At 48.1% G+C, this 16,715-nt stretch overlaps 1 protein-coding gene across 2 annotated transcripts in view; it reads right to left on the reverse strand.

Moving 5' to 3' along the window:
• The window catches only part of COL14A1 (collagen type XIV alpha 1 chain), a 189,613-nt gene that overhangs the window by 26,392 nt on the left and 146,506 nt on the right, over positions 1-16,715 (reverse strand). For both annotated transcript variants that reach the window (XM_038744920.1, XM_038744919.1), the window contains exons 38-42: positions 12,959-13,054; positions 11,914-11,967; positions 9,306-9,359; positions 2,397-2,450; positions 1,560-1,631 (exon numbers count right to left, since the gene is read on the reverse strand). In XM_038744920.1, coding sequence (XP_038600848.1) covers positions 1,560-1,631; positions 2,397-2,450; positions 9,306-9,359; positions 11,914-11,967; positions 12,959-13,054 — 330 coding nt within the window. The remainder of the gene's footprint in view (positions 1-1,559; positions 1,632-2,396; positions 2,451-9,305; positions 9,360-11,913; positions 11,968-12,958; positions 13,055-16,715) is intronic.

The following is a 16,715-nucleotide window of genomic DNA, read 5'->3' on the forward strand; positions in this document are numbered from 1 at the left end:
TTGACACCTGTCCACATGTTTTGTTGTCTGTCTCCCCCTTCTAGACTGCAAAACCACTGTTGGGTAGGGACCGTCTCTATATGTTGCCGACTTGTACTTGCCAAGCGCTTAGTACAGTGCTCTGCACACAGTAAGTGCTCAATAAATACGATTGATTGAATGAATGAATGAACGAATGAATGAATGTGAGTGATCTGGAGAGAGACCCTCTGAGTCTGACTCCCCTCTGTTAGAGCCCTTCCCTGCCCTCCTGACTCCTTCCCTTCTCCTCAAACCTCCCTCAACATCCCCACTGGCCCCTGTGTCTCCATAAGACTTCCTTAACCTACTCCAGCACTGGGTAATAATAATAACAATAATAATAATAATGGCATTTGTTAAGCACTTACTATGTGCAAAGCACTGTTCTGTGAGCCCACTGTTGGGTAGGGACTGTCTCTATATGGTGCCAACTTGTACTTCCCAAGTGCTTAGTACAGTGCTCTGCACACAGTAAGCGCTCAATAAATACGATTGATTGATTGATTGGGGAGGATACAAAGTGATCACGTTGTCCCACGTGGGGCTCCCAGTCTTAATCCCCATTGTACAGATGAGGTAACCGAGGCACAGAGAAGTTAAGTGACTTGCCCAAGGTCACACAACTGACAGTTGTTGGGGCCGGCATTTGAACCCATGACCTCTGACTCCCAAGCCCGGGCTCTTTCCATTGAGGCACGCTGCGGTGGTGACAGTAATAATGAGCACGAAGAGAGAGATTGAGCAAGACAATTCTCTGTGCCTCGGTTACCTCATCTGCAAAATGGGGATTAAGACTGTGAGCCCCACACGGGCACATGGGAAACGGACTGTGTCCAAACTGATTACCTTGTAGGTACCCTAGTGCTTACAACAGTGCCTGGCTCATAGTAAGTGATGAGACACAGCATGGCCTACTGGATAGAGCATGGGCCTGGGAAGAAGAAGGACCTGGGTTCTAAATCCAGCCCTGCCACTTGTCTGTTGCAAGCAAGCAACTCACTTTATTACTCTGTGCCTCAGTGACCTCAGGGGTAAAATGGGGATTAAGACTGTGAGCCCCATGTGGGACATGGACTGTGTTCAATCTGATTAGCTTGTCTCTACCCCAGCGCTTAGTACAGTGACTGTCAAATACCAGAACAAATACCTAAAAAAAATAAAAGTAAGCACTTAAATACCATTAAAAAAAAGGCCCTTAGGCTCACACAGATAGTTTTGTGTAGGTCTTCTCCTCTCCGTTAATAATAATAATAATAATGACATTTATTAAGCACTTACTATGTGCAAAGCACTGTTCTAAGCACTGGGGAGGTTACAAGATGATCAGGCTGTCCCGCGGGGGGCTCACAGTCTTAATCCCCATTGTTGTTAGGTTGAAATCTCTTCAAGGACAGGAGCTGCAGTTCCTGGCGCCTCTGCCACTCTCCGAAGCCCCTGGCCCAGGACTTGCTAACCCTTGGCTGAGATTCTGTATTGACATTGGGATTTATAGCCAATGGCTGGAAATGCCCTGGTACTGATATCGGCTCCATACTTACAGGGGGTCCAAGGCCACCTTGGGGACCAATGCTTCCTGTGATTCCTGGCATTCCTGGAGCTCCGGGGACACCCTAAAGCACGGGGACAGATGGATGGAGAGAGAGTGAGGACTGCAAGCAGCAATTCATTAGACCCGGCCCCTTTCCGGAACCGAACCGGGGAAGATTTATCTTCCAGGGGTCTCCCGATTTCTACCCGATCCCTTAATCCTGAGCAAGACAGGATTTCAGGACTGCCTTTGGAAATGATCTTTGGACACCTAATTAGATGAGACCCACAAAATCCCTTCCGCATGACCCTTTCCAATTTGATTCTACATCACATGCAGTGAAAAGTCAGCCAAATTTGATTGGCATCCAAAGAGCCAAAATGACAGTCAACACCCCCACCCTGTTGATGACTGTCATTGGCTTCTCCCCATCGCATCTGGTTTGGCCAATCTGGTAACCAAGACTGTTCCATCCCCATCCCATCTGGTTTGGGCAATCTGGTAATGAAGGTTTTTCCAACCGAGATAAATCCAATCTGCAGCTTCCATGATCTCAACCTGAATTACTCATCATTGTTGGACCTAAATTTTTGTTGGGATCAGCGGTGTGCTGACCCTCCTCCCCGGGCAGAGGGAAGTCCCTCTGCAAGCGAGAACAGGGGAAGCGGACAGGTCATGGCCAGCAACACAACTGACCCCTCGTGTTTCAGGCAGTGGCCACCACCACGGTTGCCAACTGGCTCTTCGACACTCACAGCCGTGGCTGCTTAAACTGCCAAACTGGAAAGGAAATCTATTTCCCAAGAAATGCATTACCAGCACCCCAGCGGACACTGGAAAAACTTACAATTGGTCCTGGAGGTCCTGGAGGGCCACTAGATCCATCTTTTCCAGGCCAACCCTGCACAACAGGAACACACAGCATGTTAATCAATCAATCAATCGTATTTATTGAGTGCTTACTGTGAGCAGAACACTGTACTAAGCGCTTGGGAAGTACAAGTTTTCAACATATAGAGACAATCCCTACCCAACAGTGGGCTCACAGTCTAGAAGGGGGAGACAGAGAACAAAACCAAACATATTAACAAAATAAAATAAATAGAATAGATATGTACAAGTAAAATAAATAAATAGAGTAAGAAATATGTACAAACACATATACATATATACAGGTGCTGTGGGGAAGGGAAGGAGGTAAGATGGTGGGGGTGGAGAGGGGGACGAGGGGGAGAGGAAGGAGGGGGCTCAGTCTGGGAAGGCCTCCTGGAGGAGGTGAGCTCTCAGTAGGGCCTTGAAGGGAGGAAGAGAGCTAGCTTGGCAGATGGGCAGAGGGAGGGCATTCCGGGCCAGGGGGATGACGTGGGCCGGGGGTCGACGGCAGAACAGGCGAGAACGAGGCATGGTGAGGAGATTAGCAGCACAGGAGCGGAGGGTGCGGGCTTGGCTGGAGAAGGAGAGAAGGGAGGTGAGGTAGGAGGGGGCGAGGTGATGGACAGCTTTGAAGCCGAGGGTGTGGAGTTAACTTTTCTGCCGCATACGAGGTCACTATGTTGGGTATCTTGTAGACCTTTCCCAGTTAAAGCCCTCTTTTCCCTGCCTCCCTCTCCCTTTGGGAATCATCTTTGCATTTGGATCTGTATCCTCTGGGCACTTGGTATTCAACCCACCCTCAGCCCCATAACACTTATGTACGTATCTTGGCATTTATCTATATTAATATCTGTCTCCCTCTCTAGACCACAAGCTCCAAGTGGGCAGGGAACGGGTCTACCAACTCTGATGTATTATACTGGCCCAAGTGCTTAGTACAATTCTCTGTACATAGTAAGCACTCAGTAAATACCATTGATGACGACAAAGTGCTTAATAGATATCACTGATTGACTGATGGTTAACTGCTGTCCTCAGTCCATTTCTAAATTAGCCATGGAACATATTTCTAATTCAGTGTGCATTGGGAAACTCAGTCTTCCCCGCAAAGAGATCACATCTGCTTTAGTACACCTACTCTCTTTCCTGTCTTCCAATGGTTTTCCATCTCTGTCACTTGAGGTTCAAGCACCTGACTGTGGGAGGAACAGTTCTCCCTGACTCTGGAGTAGCCTCCTCTCTCCACAGCAGCAATGAAACCTCGAGCAGTGAAGAGGCAGTGGAGAAGAAGCATGGCTTAGTGGATACAGCCCAGGCCAGGTCATGGGTTCTAATCCCAGTTCCATCACATGTCTGCTGGGTGACCCTGGGCAAGTCACTTAACTTCTCTGGGCCTCAGTTACCTCATCTGGAAAATAGGGATTAAGACTGTGAGCCCCATGTGGGACAGGGACTGTGTCCAACCTGACTACCTTATATGAGCCCGTTGTTGGGTAGGGATTGTCTCTATCTGTTGCCAAATTGTACTTTCCAAGTACTTAGTCCAGTGCTCTGCACACAGTAAGTGCTCAATAAATACAATTGAATGAATGAATGAATATCTATCCCAGTGCTTAGAACAGTGCTTGCACATAGTAAGTACTGAACAAGTATTATCATTATTATTACTATTAAGAGGCAACACAGTTTCGTAGTTGACCCCTCTGGGAGTGGGATCCGCCCAAGGCAAGATCCAACAGGAAGGGGATGACCATGACACCTTCAGTCCAACCCACACCGATAAAAGGGACTTCCCTCTGGCCCACTCCAAACCCTGCAACCAGCCCTTCATTCATTCATTTGTATTTATTGAGCGCTTACTCTGAAATTCAATGGAAGCTCTATTTAGGGCAGAATTGGAGGTGTCCCGGGGCACCCTGGGAATATCCCCTCTAGACTGTAAACCCACTGTGGGCAGGGAATGTGCCAGTTATAGTGTTATAATGTACTTCCCCAAGAGCTTAGTACAGTGCTCTGCACACAGTAAGCACTTAATAAATCCAGTTGATTGATTGATTGATCTGCTTTGAACTCAGAGAGCAAGCCTATGTGGCATTGAAGGTAAACAATTGTACCATCAGCTGTACATTCCTCTGTCTCTTCAGATTAGACTGTGAGCTCCTCAAGCGCAGGGCTCATGCCTGTAACTCTCCCTTCCAATCCTCCCTTCAAGCCCCCAGTACTCAGAACTCCAGGTGACCCTTCTACTAATGCTCAGTGAAGATGAAGAAGGATTCTTGGAATGAACCATTTTCCCTTTTGCCTCTGGAGGAATGAATCCATTGGATGGCAATTTTTTTTTCTGCTTTAACCCTACACCTTGTGATTGCTTCATTTGTACCATGTGAAAAGTAGAAAAGTATTGCTTTTGGCTCCACTTCAACCTGACATCTTGGACACAGCGATGGCACCACCAGGTTTGGAAATTCAGAAGAGATTTTCCCAAGAAAACTTGAGAGGGGGGCATAATGATCTCAGACATCTTTGTCAAACATTGCAATCAAATGCATTGTTCTCAAATATGACGCTGTTGAAAGGTGTCCCCTCCCTAGAGGAATAATCAGTGACACCAGAAACCTTTCCTGAGCAGTGAACCAAGAACTGGCTTTTTCATCACGAAGGTGGTAACTTTAATCCAACCTTGTGTTTCCCCAATCAGCTTTGTCAGTTAACTCTGGACCGTAGTTCCTTTTGGGATGTAATTAGGCCTAGAATAATTTTCACTCCCACTCTACTCTTTCCCTTCACACTGCAGTGCCTGGTACTAGCAGCAGCATGGTTCAGTGGAAAGAGCCTGGGCTTGGGAGTCAGAGGTCATGGGTTCGAATCCCGGCTCTGCCACATGTCTGCTGTGTGACCTTGGGCAAGTCACAACTTCTCTGACCCTGTTACCTCATCTGTAAAATGGGGATTAAGATTGTGAGCCCCACATGGGACAACCTGATCACCTTGTATCCACCCCGGTGCTTAGAACAGTGCTTTGTACATAGTAAGCGCTTAACAAATGCCATTATTATTATTACTAATACTAGGCTCTTGAGTGTAATTTTAGACATAGTTCATGCCCTCAGAAAAGATCTAGTTTCTGTCTTCATCTCTTAGGTTGCGAATCCTGTGAGGGAATCCTACCTAATTTCTGCACGTGTATGTTTTCCCAGTGCTTCTTAGTACTGAGCTCTGCATATAATAAGGACTTAATAAATACTATTACTACTACTTCTTTCAGGTATTCTCCCAAGCTCCTGGTACGGCACTTGGCACTGGGTTTGTTCCCCCATGAATAGCACTGAACCAATTCCTCCCAATTGCCATTTTCCCTCAACCTCCTATTATAACCCAGCCTGCACACTTCATTCCTTTAACGCTAACATACTCACTGTACCTTGATCTTGTCGCTAAAACCTCACCCACATCTTCCCTCTGGCCTGGAACTCTCTCCAGCTTCATGTCCAATAGTGCATCACTCTCCTAACCTTCCAAACCCTCCTATAATCACATCTGGTCCAAGAGGCCTTCCCTAAGCCCTCGTTTCCTCTTTTCCCACTCCCTTCCGTGTCACCCTGACTTGTTCCCTTTGTTTACCACCCCCCGCCCTCAGTCCCACAGCACTTATGTATATATCCCTAATTAATTTATTTATATTAAGGTCTGTTTCCCCCTCTGGACTGTAAGCTTCCTGCGGGCAGGGAACATGTCGACCAACTCTGTTGCATTGTACTCTCCCAAGTGTTTCATACAATGTTCTGCTCACAGTAAGTGCTCAGTAAATACCATTGATTAATTTATTAAATGAACCCTTAGGACTACCCTCTAGACTTTCCAAAAGCACTCAGTACACTGTAGGAGAACATTTAAAAACACAGAGGCATAATAGGGCAGTTAAGTCTGAGGCACTTAACTCTGGCAACCTACAATGAGGAAAAAAACAGCATCACCTCATTTTTCATCACTTTAGTGCCATTCCAAGCCTATTATGCCTGCAAAAAGAACCAGGCTCAGAGCCAGAAGCACAACGAAATACTAAGCTGAAAAACATCAGGGAGGAAATTCCCAAACCAAGTGTAAAATGATCCAACGACCAATCTAACAGGTAACACTTAGGGATCCTCACTATTATCTGATTATTAGCCCAGAAGCATAACACAAAGCCTTTGGAATTGTCCTTTCTATGGCTTCTGGGCTCAGGAAGTTCTGGCACGTAACTTACAGAGACTGTAGCTTCAGCCATGACAGAACCTACATATTTGTAGACCCTTCCCAAAACACATTCAAGTGAAATCCAACAATCTTTCTATTTTTTTGCAGCCTTTCTTTTTGAAAAACACACACACTGGGGCTTTTTACCAACAAATGCAAGTGTTTCCTGACTAGAGAACTTCCATAAGGAGTTTAGGTTTACATCATGTGACCAATCAACTAGTGTGATGGTCTTGCTTTAAGAGCCCACCAACAAGTTTTTCCTTTAAATAAAATTTCTGATCCTCCAGAAAAGGAACAAGTACTTGCTCCCCCCACAGCACTTTCATATAATTTATAATAATAATAATAATGGCATTTATTAAGCACTTACTATGTACAAAGCACTGTTCTAAGCGCTGGGGAGGTTACAAGGTGATCAGGTTGTTCCACGGCGGGGGGAGGGAAGGTCACAGTCTTAATCCCCATTTTATAGATGAGGAAACTGAGGCCCAGAAGTTAAGTGACTTGCCCAAAGCCACACAGCTGACAATTGGCAGAGGCAGGATTTGAACCCATGACCTCTGATACCAAAGCCCGGGCTCCTCTTTCCACTGAGCCATGCTGCTTTATCTGATTATATCCTGAGATTTATGGGTACAGATATAAGTGTATAGACCTATTTTACAACTGAAGAAACTGAGGCCCAGAGAGGTTAAATGGCTTGTCTGATGTCACACTGCAGGCCAGGGATAGAACCCAGGTTTCATGTCCTTTCCCTTTGACCACACAAGGCAGGTCTCTGATTTCACTCCCAAAGTGGCCAGAATAACCAATCTTCCCTACTCATTCTCTCCAGACTGCAAGTAGCAGTAAAAGTAGAGATGGTAGAACTAATAGTAGTTGTAACAGTAAAGTAGTAATAGAAATAATAGCAGTAGTGATAGTAACAGTCTAGCAATAATAGTAATGGTAACAATAGTAGCAGTAGGGATCGTAATAGTAATAGTTTTAATAATAACAGCAGCAGCATTTCTTGAAGGTTCACTTGGTTTGGTGTACTGTGTTCTAAGCATGTGGGAAGTGCAGAATAATGAAGTGACAGGTTCCCTGTCCACTAGAAACTTACATTCAAATACGTAAGACAAACTTAAAAATATTTACAACTAGAGAGGTCAAAATCAAAATAAATAATTAATGTGGTCACATATAGGTACACATGCACACACACAACCCAGACTGTCCCCTGGAAGTGGTGGAATAATGCTTCCAGTCAGTGTTTTTTACAGTTCAGTCAATCATATTTACTGAGCACTTACTGTGTGGCAGGCACTGTTCTAAGCACCAGGGTAGATATAAACTAAGGTTGGGCACAGTTCCTGTCCCAGATCAGGCTCACAGTCTTAATCCCTATTTTATAGATGAGGTAGCTGAGGCACAGAGAAACAAAGTAGCTTTTCCAAGGTCACACAGCCGACAAGTGGCATGTCGCCGACTTGTACTTCCCAAGCGCTTAGTACAGTGCTCTGCACACAGTAAGCGCTCAATAAATACGATTGAATTGAATGAAAAGTGGCAGAGCCAGGATTAGAACCCAAGGCCTCTGACTCTCAGGCCCAAGCGCTTGTACTTCCCAAGCGCTTAGTACAGTGCTCTGCACACAGTAAGCCCTCAATAAATACGATTGATGATGATGATTAGGCTCCACTGCTTCTCAGTGTGGCCAAAACCAGCCAACCACACTCTCTACCTGTGAACATCAAAGATTCATTCATTCATTCAATCGTATTTACTGAGCGCTTACTGTGTGCAGAGCACTGTACTAAGTGCTTGGGAAGTACAAGTTGGCAACATATGGAGACGGTCCCTACCCAACAACGGGCTCACAGTCTAGAAGGTGGGGGGGGGGGGTCAAAGATGGTTTGGGGGTTTCCTCCCCACTTTCCTAATTCCCTTCCTCCTTGTCTAAAATCTCCCCCCTAACTGTCTATGCTCCTACTGGTAGGACTGCGTGAATGATTAAGGTCTTATATAAATGGGCCTTCCCTCTGGAAGGGGTCCTGAGGGGTAAGCAATTTCCCTACTGGGAAATTGATGTGCAGGATTAGCTTAATTCAGACTGCCACCCGACCTGCATAAGCCCCAGTGCTTAATCTGGGACAAATCCTCATGAGATGCAAAACATCACAATTCCTCCTCTACATTCTTGCTGAAATCACTTGGCCTGCTGGGCATCCATCAGCTTATGAAAAGCAGGGAGAAGAGGGAAAAGACAATTGAGGGAGGAAAAGGAGAAGTGGAAAGACGCATAACCTGGGAGTCGGAGGACCTGGGTTCTGATCCTGGCTCTGCCACTTTGCACATAGTAAGCGCTTAACCAATACCATCATTATTATTATTATTGTCTACTGTGTGACCTTGGGAAAGTCACTTAACTTCTCTATGCCTCAGTTTCTCATCTATAAAATGGGGATTAAGACTTTGAGCTCTACTTGGGACAGGGAATGTGCCCAACCTGATTAGTTTGTATCTACCCCAGTGCTTAGAACAGTGCCTGGCACATAAATGCTTACCAAATACCATAAATTTTTTTTAAAAAAGCATAAAAAGTCACAGTACCCAAAGCAAGTCTGAAAAGGAAGAGCTATAATGACTGAAAACTTCTTACCCTCTGGCCTTGTGTTCCATCACGTCCTGGTGATCCGGATCCTCCTGGGATGCCCTGAGAGTGGCAAGAGGAAAGCAAGTCTGCATGAGTGATGCCCATCATTCACCCACTGGGTGCCCACTTCTCAGTGAGAACACAGGGCTGAACTTAATTTGAAGCCTCAGATGGGCGAGATTTGAGCAGAGGAGTCTGTGACTGGTGAGGGACAGGGAAACTGAGGGACACCAAAGAAACAGACTGTTCGGGAGATGAGTATGCTCATAAAGGAAGCCAGAAAGATAGAGAGAGAAAGAGAGAGAAACACATACACCCACACACACAGACAGGAAGACAGGGATAAAGAGAAACACATACACACAGGGAGGAGAGGCACAGGCATGAAGACAGGGAGAAAGAGGAGAGAGAGAGAGAAACATACACATACCCACGAAGACAGACAAGGAGAAGATAGCGAGAAGAGAACAGCCAGTAGATAGAGAAGGGATAAAGACACACAGAGACAGGGAGATAGTGATGAAAGAGACACAGATAGGGATATGTGGGGGTGGGGAGAGAGAGAGAGGGACAGGAAAGAAACAGAGAGGTACAGTTTTAACAGACCCAAGACAGTTGTTGGTGTGACAAGCCCTCTCCAGATTCTGGAACTTAAAGAAGGCAAGCAAAGCCCTGGTCCAGGAGGGAAGGAGGGAGGGCAAAGTCCCTAACCCAATTCTTCAGCCCAGCAGGGGTGACCGGAGGCCATAGTGGGAGAGAGGAGAAGGATTTTTGAAGTACAACCGCCATTTTAGCCACTCCGGTTCCAGTCACCCTCTCCAAACATGGCTTTGAAGGGTCGGTGGCCACATACCCAGCCCCACAAAATGACTGACTCCAGGTCTTGGGGAATGGGATGGGGTTGTCATCCCTTCTCTGGACAGCATTAGTGCCTATCACTCACATCCCATAGCTGTTTCCATGAAACAGGCTAAGGGTACTGCAAACTCAAAATGGGGCTGCGGCCCTGCTCAAGAAACTTGGACCAGTTGATCCCTCCCCAACTCAACCAAAGGTCGGGAAGGAAGGGGCCTTGAATGGTAATCTCATCACTTTAGCGCACCGTTTGGATGTAACATCTCCTCAAATCAATCAATCAATCAATCAATCGTATTTATTGAGCGCTTACTATGTGCAGAGCACTGTACTAAGCGCTTGGGAAGTACAAATTGGCATCACATAGAGACAGTCCCTACCCTACAGTGGGCTCACAGTCTAAAAGGGGGAGACAGAGAACAGAACCAAACATACCAACAAAATAAAATAAGTAGGATAGAAATGTACAAGTAAAATAAATAAATAAATAAATAAATAGAGTAATAAATATGTACAACCATATATCCACATATACAGGTGCTGTGGGGAAGGGAAGGAGGTAAGACGGGGGGATGGAGAGGGGGACAAGGGGGAGAGAAAAGAAGGGGCTCAGTCTGGGAAGGCCTCCTGGAGGAGGTGAGCTCTCAGCAGGGCCTTGAAGGGAGGAAGAGAGCTAGCTTGGCGGATGGGCAGAGGGAGGGCATTCCAGGCCCGGGGGATGACATGGGCCGGGGGTCGATGGCGGGACAGGTGAGAGCGAGGTACAGTGAGGAGATTAGCAGTGGAGGAGCGGAGGGTGCGGGCTGGGCAGTAGAAGGAGAGAAGGGAGGTGAGGTAGGAGGGGGCGAGGTGATGGACAGCCTTGAAGCCCAGGGTGAGGAGTTTCTGCTTGATGCGCAGATTGATCGGTAGCCATTGGAGGTTTTTGAGGAGGGGAGTAATATGTCCAGAGCGTTTCTGGACAAAGATAATCCGGGCAGCAGCATGAAGTATGGATTGAAGTGGAGAGAGACACGAGGATGGGAGATCAGAGAGAAGGCTAGTGCAGTAGTCCAGACGGGATAGGATGAGAGCTTGAATTAGCAGGGTAGCAGTTTGGATGGAGAGGAAAGGGCGGATCTTGGCAATGTTGCAGAGCTGAGACCGGCAGGTTTTGGTGACGGCTTGGATGTGAGGGGTGAATGAGAGAGCGGAGTCGAGGATGACACCAAGGTTGTGGGCTTGTGAGACGGGAAGGATGGTAGTGCCGTCAACAGAGATGGGAAAGTCAGGGAGAGGACAAGGTTTGGGAGGGAAGACAAGGAGCTCAGTCTTCGACATGTTGAGCTTTAGGTGGCGGGCAGACATCCAGATGGAGATGTCCTGAAGGCAGGAGGAGATGCGAGCCTGGAGGGAGGGGGAGAGAGCAGGGGCAGAGATGTAGATCTGGGTGTCATCAGCATAGAGATGATAGTTGAAGCCATGGGAGCGAATGAGGTCACCAAGGGAGTGAGTGTAGATTGAGAACAGAAGGGGACCAAGCACTGAACCTTGGGGAACCCCCACAGTAAGAGGATGGGAGGGGGAGGAGGAGCCTGCAAAAGAGACTGAGAAAGAACGACCGGAGAGATAAGAGGAGAACCAGGAGAGGACGGAGTCTGTGAAGCCAAGGTCAGATAGCGTGTTGAGGAGAAGGGGGTGGTCCACACCGTCCCTAATCGTATCCTCAAAACCTCTGGTGTAAATGACAGTTAATGAAATGATCAGTACGGGTAAATACCTGCTGGCCAGGAAGCCCATGATCCCCTTTCTCTCCCTTTTCACCTGGCATTCCCTGAGGACACAAAAAGAAAAAAAAATAAGGAAAAAAACCAGAACCACAACGTTTCCAAGTTGGTTAGACAGCTGCTGTTACCCAAGTCAGTTACTGTTATCTCTTTGCCAACGATTCTGCCACCCACCAGGACCGCAGGTTTCCGTTTAGAATGCCAGAAAGGTGGGGGTGGGGGATGGGCTCAGGAGGGTAACCTTGGCAGTGAGGTACCCAAGGGCTGACCCTTCCGAGGACCTTTTTTTTTTTTTGCTGTACTTTACGCATCGACATTTTTTCTTGTCGAAGTTGAACTTGTTTTCAGAGCAGGGCTGGGGGGCAAAGAGCCAGCTGGGTGTCTTCTGAGATCAAATGAAAGCCCTCAAGCAGCCTCAGAATATCCACTCTCTAAGTCTCTTGGCCCCCACAGCTGACGGATCTGCCTCGTTACCCTTCCGCCCATCCCCTCCCACTCAGCCTTAAAATGCGTTGGATGGAAGGGTAATGGAAAAGCTGGGAACTCCAGAGAGACTGTGGAGGCTGAGGAGAGTGGGTCACAGCGCCAGGGGAGGCAGATGCCTAAATCATCCCTCCCACCGACCCAAATCCACCCTCAACCACTTGTGTGACTTGTGGCTCTCCAACATCTGATAATCACCCTTTTCCCTTCCAAGTCTGTGGGGCTGGCCACCCCCACTAGAGACTACAGATCCAGCCCTCTCATAAGAACACAGTCCATTTCCTGTGGGAAGCAAGTGGAGACAGAACAGACCATTTCCTAAGCAAATGAGGCCCACCTCAACAGAGCCGAATAATTTGGCAACACCACAGAGCGGACTACTTTGGGCACTGTGGGTGGGTGCAGGGTGGGTGGTCCCAAGCCACTCCCAAATCCCAAAGAAGAACGGATATAGGGCTTGCCTCTCCCAGTGTGTGGGGGTGGACGCTTCAGAAAACTGGAGAGGAAGATGGGGAGGGGAAAGGAGAAGGGAGGAGGGAGCACGTGTCAACTCACCGGTGACCCTTGGATGGTGAGTCCACTTGGTCCTTGAGGGCCGGGTGGCCCCTGGGGTCCCTGGGACCCAGGTTGTCCACGAGGGCCATCTGGTCCCTGTGTGGGGCAGGGAAATCCAGAGAGTAAGCAAACAGGGCCCTTGTCACACACAAAACATTTCTCTTTTCCGCACTTTCTGGCATCTGCTTCCAGGACTCAACAGGGGTCCCACAATAGTTGGCAGGGCATCAAGGCTCCTAGTCTCAGCAGTCGATATGCTGGGCTCTTACACCCTTTCCCTTCCACAAACAAAATGACGGTCGGATAACGGGAGGAATGAGACTGACCCCCTACTCTACCACTGACATAAGGGATCGCTGGCATCACTGCATTCCTGAGGCATCCACATCCTGGGAAAGAGGCTCAGGGATAAAACTCAGGGTAAAGCAAATCCATCCCTGATCGCTGTCACAGTCCCAACCCTCTGTCGGGGCATGTTTAGACAGTAAGCGAGGGAAATGGCCCCCTCTCTCTGGGTGGTCTGCAGCAAGGGGGCAGAGCACTTCCTGATACACTCAAAATGGCTAAGTTTGGGGATATTCAAGAGTTGCAGATCTGAAGCCCTCACCAAGATGTCACCACGGATGCCCAGAGTCCAACCTACCTTCCATATCTCTCTCTCTCTCTCTCTCTCTCTCTCTCTCTCTCTCTCTCTCTCTCTCTCTCTCTCGCGCGCGCGCACACACACACACACACACGTGATGACCATCTTTGTTTAATTTTTCTGTGCTCTTTCCCTCTCCAAACACATCTCTCCTGGCATAAAAATCTCCCCCACAAGATGCCATGAGATCCAGGCAGGGGAAAGCGGGTTAGTGGCACCTAGGCCGTGGAGCAGCAGTGCAGTGTACTGCGACCACAGGCTGTCAAACCCAAGCATCAGGCTCAGTGCTGTCCCTGGGAGACAAGAAGCAAGGGGGCATGGAGCCGGGTGGGGAAAGGTCACGAAGCAGCGTGGCTCAGTGGAGAGAGACTGGGGTTTGGAGTCAGAGGTCATGGGTTCAAATCCCAGCTCTGACAATTGTCATCTCTGTGACTTTGGGCAAGCAAGTCACTTAACTTCTCTTTGCCTCAGTTACTCATCTGTAAAATAGGGATTAAGACTGTGAGTCCCCCGTGGGACAACCTGATCACCGTGTATCCTCCCCAGTGCGTAGAACAGTGCTTTGCACATAGTAAGCTCTTAATAAATGCCATTGTTATTATTATGAAGCCCATCAGAGGCCCGAGGCTGAGGGGGCAGAGAGCCAGCCCAGCAGGGGCTGAGGGGGCATGGAGCCCAGAGGAGGCCCTGGAACTAGGCCGGGTGGGTTTATATGATTTGGGATGCAGAAATCCGGGATGGGCTGTTGGAAGAGGTGGGCTTTCAGGAAGCCTTTAAATGTGGGGAAGGACTGCGGCCTGATGGATTTGTCAAAGGAGGCAGTTACAGGTCATTGGAATCCAGTGACTGAGGTAAGTGATGGGGGCCAGAGAGTGAGGTACAGTTTGTGAGGTTGGCTTGGGAGAAATGAAGACAACATCTGGGAAGCAATGGGTGAAGAGGGCTGAGAGGTAGGGTGGGGCAGATTGGTGAAGAGCTCTGAAGTTGATCAACTGCTCAATTAATGGAATTTATAGAGAACTTACTATGTTCAGAGCACTGTACTAAGCTCTTGGGAGCGTACAACAGAGTCAGTAGACGTGATCCCTGTATTGTAACGGGTGTTACTGAGGTTGTAGGGCTCTGGGACAGGGAGAATGGTGGTTTTGACTGAGATGGGGCAATGAGGAGGAGTAAACTAGGAAGGGAGGGTGAGAACATGTAAAGTTTGAGGTGCCAGTGGGACATGCAAGAGAAGATCTCCTACAGGCAAGTGGAGATGTGAGAATGCAACTTACAAGCAGCGTGACCTGGCCGAAAGAGCATGGGTCTGGGATTCGGAGGACCTGAGTTCTATTCCCAGCTCCACCAATCATCTGCTGTGTGACCTTGGGCAAGTCACTTAACTTCTCTGGGCCTCAGTTTCCTCATTGGAAAACTGGGGATTCACAATACCTGTTCTTTCTCCTACTCAACCTGAGTGACATATGGGACAGGGATTGTGTCCAATAGGATTAACTTGTATGTACCCAGGAGCTTAGAACAGTGTTTGGCCCCTAACTTAACAAATACCATAATTATCATTATTTATTACTGCATCTTAGACAATCAGTCATGGGGACACAGAGATAAATCGGGATTTGCCCTCATAGAGGTGGCATCTGAAACCATAGAGAAGCAGTCTGGTTCAGTGGAAAGAACCCGGACTTTGGAGTCAGAGGTCATGGGTTCAAATCCCGCCTCCACCAACTGTCAGCTCTGTGCTTTGGGCAAGTCACTTCACTTCTCTATGCCTCAGTTCCCTTCATCCCCATAAAATGGGGATGAAGACTGTGAGCCCCGCATGGGACAACTTGATCAACCTGTAACCTCCCCAGTGCTTAGAACAGTGCTTTACACATAGTAAGTGCTTAATAAGTGCCATCATTATTATATTATTATTATTATTATGTTAGTTGCTGAGGGGCAGGAGTAGAGGAAGAGGACTGTGGGAATGACCCAGCCGTGAGGATTGGGAGAGCAAGGGTGAGAAAGGGAAAGGCAAGTGCCAGGGGCTGAGATTGGTAGGAGGGCAGAGGTGAGGATCAGGTAGAAAGTGAGGGAGTTTAGAAGTGGGTGTGATAATCCAGGACAAGAAGAATGGGTCATGAGTTCAGAAGTCACGTGAGAAGAGAAGCTGTGTGGCTCAGTGGAAAGAACCCGGACTTGGGAGTCAGAGGTCGTGGGTTCTAATCCCAGCTCCGCCACTTGTCAGCTGTGTGACTTTGGGCAAGTCACTTCACTTCTCTGTGCCTCAGTTACCTCATCTGCAAAATGGGGATTAAAACTGTGAGCACCCCATGGGACAACCTGATCACCTTGTATCCACCCGGTGCTTAGAACAGTACTTTGCACATAGTAAGCTCTTAACAAATACCATCATTATTATTATTATTAAGTCACAGCAGTAGGGGATGAGGGCTGAGCTTGGGGGGTGATGGGGTGGCAGACTGAAGGGTCTGGTCAGATACCGGTTAGTGGGAGTCAGGGAGGTTAGAGATGGTGCTGTGTTTGGAAGTATTGGATCTAGCGTGTGTCCGCACTGATGTGTGGCTGAGGAGAGGAAGAGCAGGAGGTCAGCACGATTGAGAGGTAAAGGAAACGGATGGCTGGGAGGCCAGAGGGATCATCAACGTGGAGGTTGAAATCCCCTAGGATAAGAGAGAGACAAAGAAATGAGAGGAGGAAAGCGTGGGAGGCATCAGTCCTCTAGACTGTAAGCTCGTTGTGGGCAGGGAATGCGTCTGTTTATTGTTGTATTGTACTCTCCTAAGGACTTAGTACAGTGCTCCACTTCAATCCATACTTCATGCTGCTGCCCGGATTATCTTTGTCCAGAAACGCTCTGGGCATATTACTCCCCTCCTCAAAAACCTCCAATGGCTACCAATCAATCTGCGCATCAGGCAGAAACTCCTCACCCTGGGCTTCAAGGCTGTCCATCACCTCGCCCCCTCCTACCTCACCTCCCTTCTCTCCTTCTACTGCCCAGCCCGCATTCTCCGCTCCTCCGCCGCTAATCTCCTCACTGTACCTCGTTCTCGCCTGTCCCGCCATCGACCCCCAGCCCACGTCATCCCCCGGGCCTGGAATGCC

The sequence above is a fragment of the Tachyglossus aculeatus genome, chromosome 4, assembly GCF_015852505.1.
Source record: "Tachyglossus aculeatus isolate mTacAcu1 chromosome 4, mTacAcu1.pri, whole genome shotgun sequence".
Lineage (NCBI taxonomy): Eukaryota > Metazoa > Chordata > Mammalia > Monotremata > Tachyglossidae > Tachyglossus > Tachyglossus aculeatus.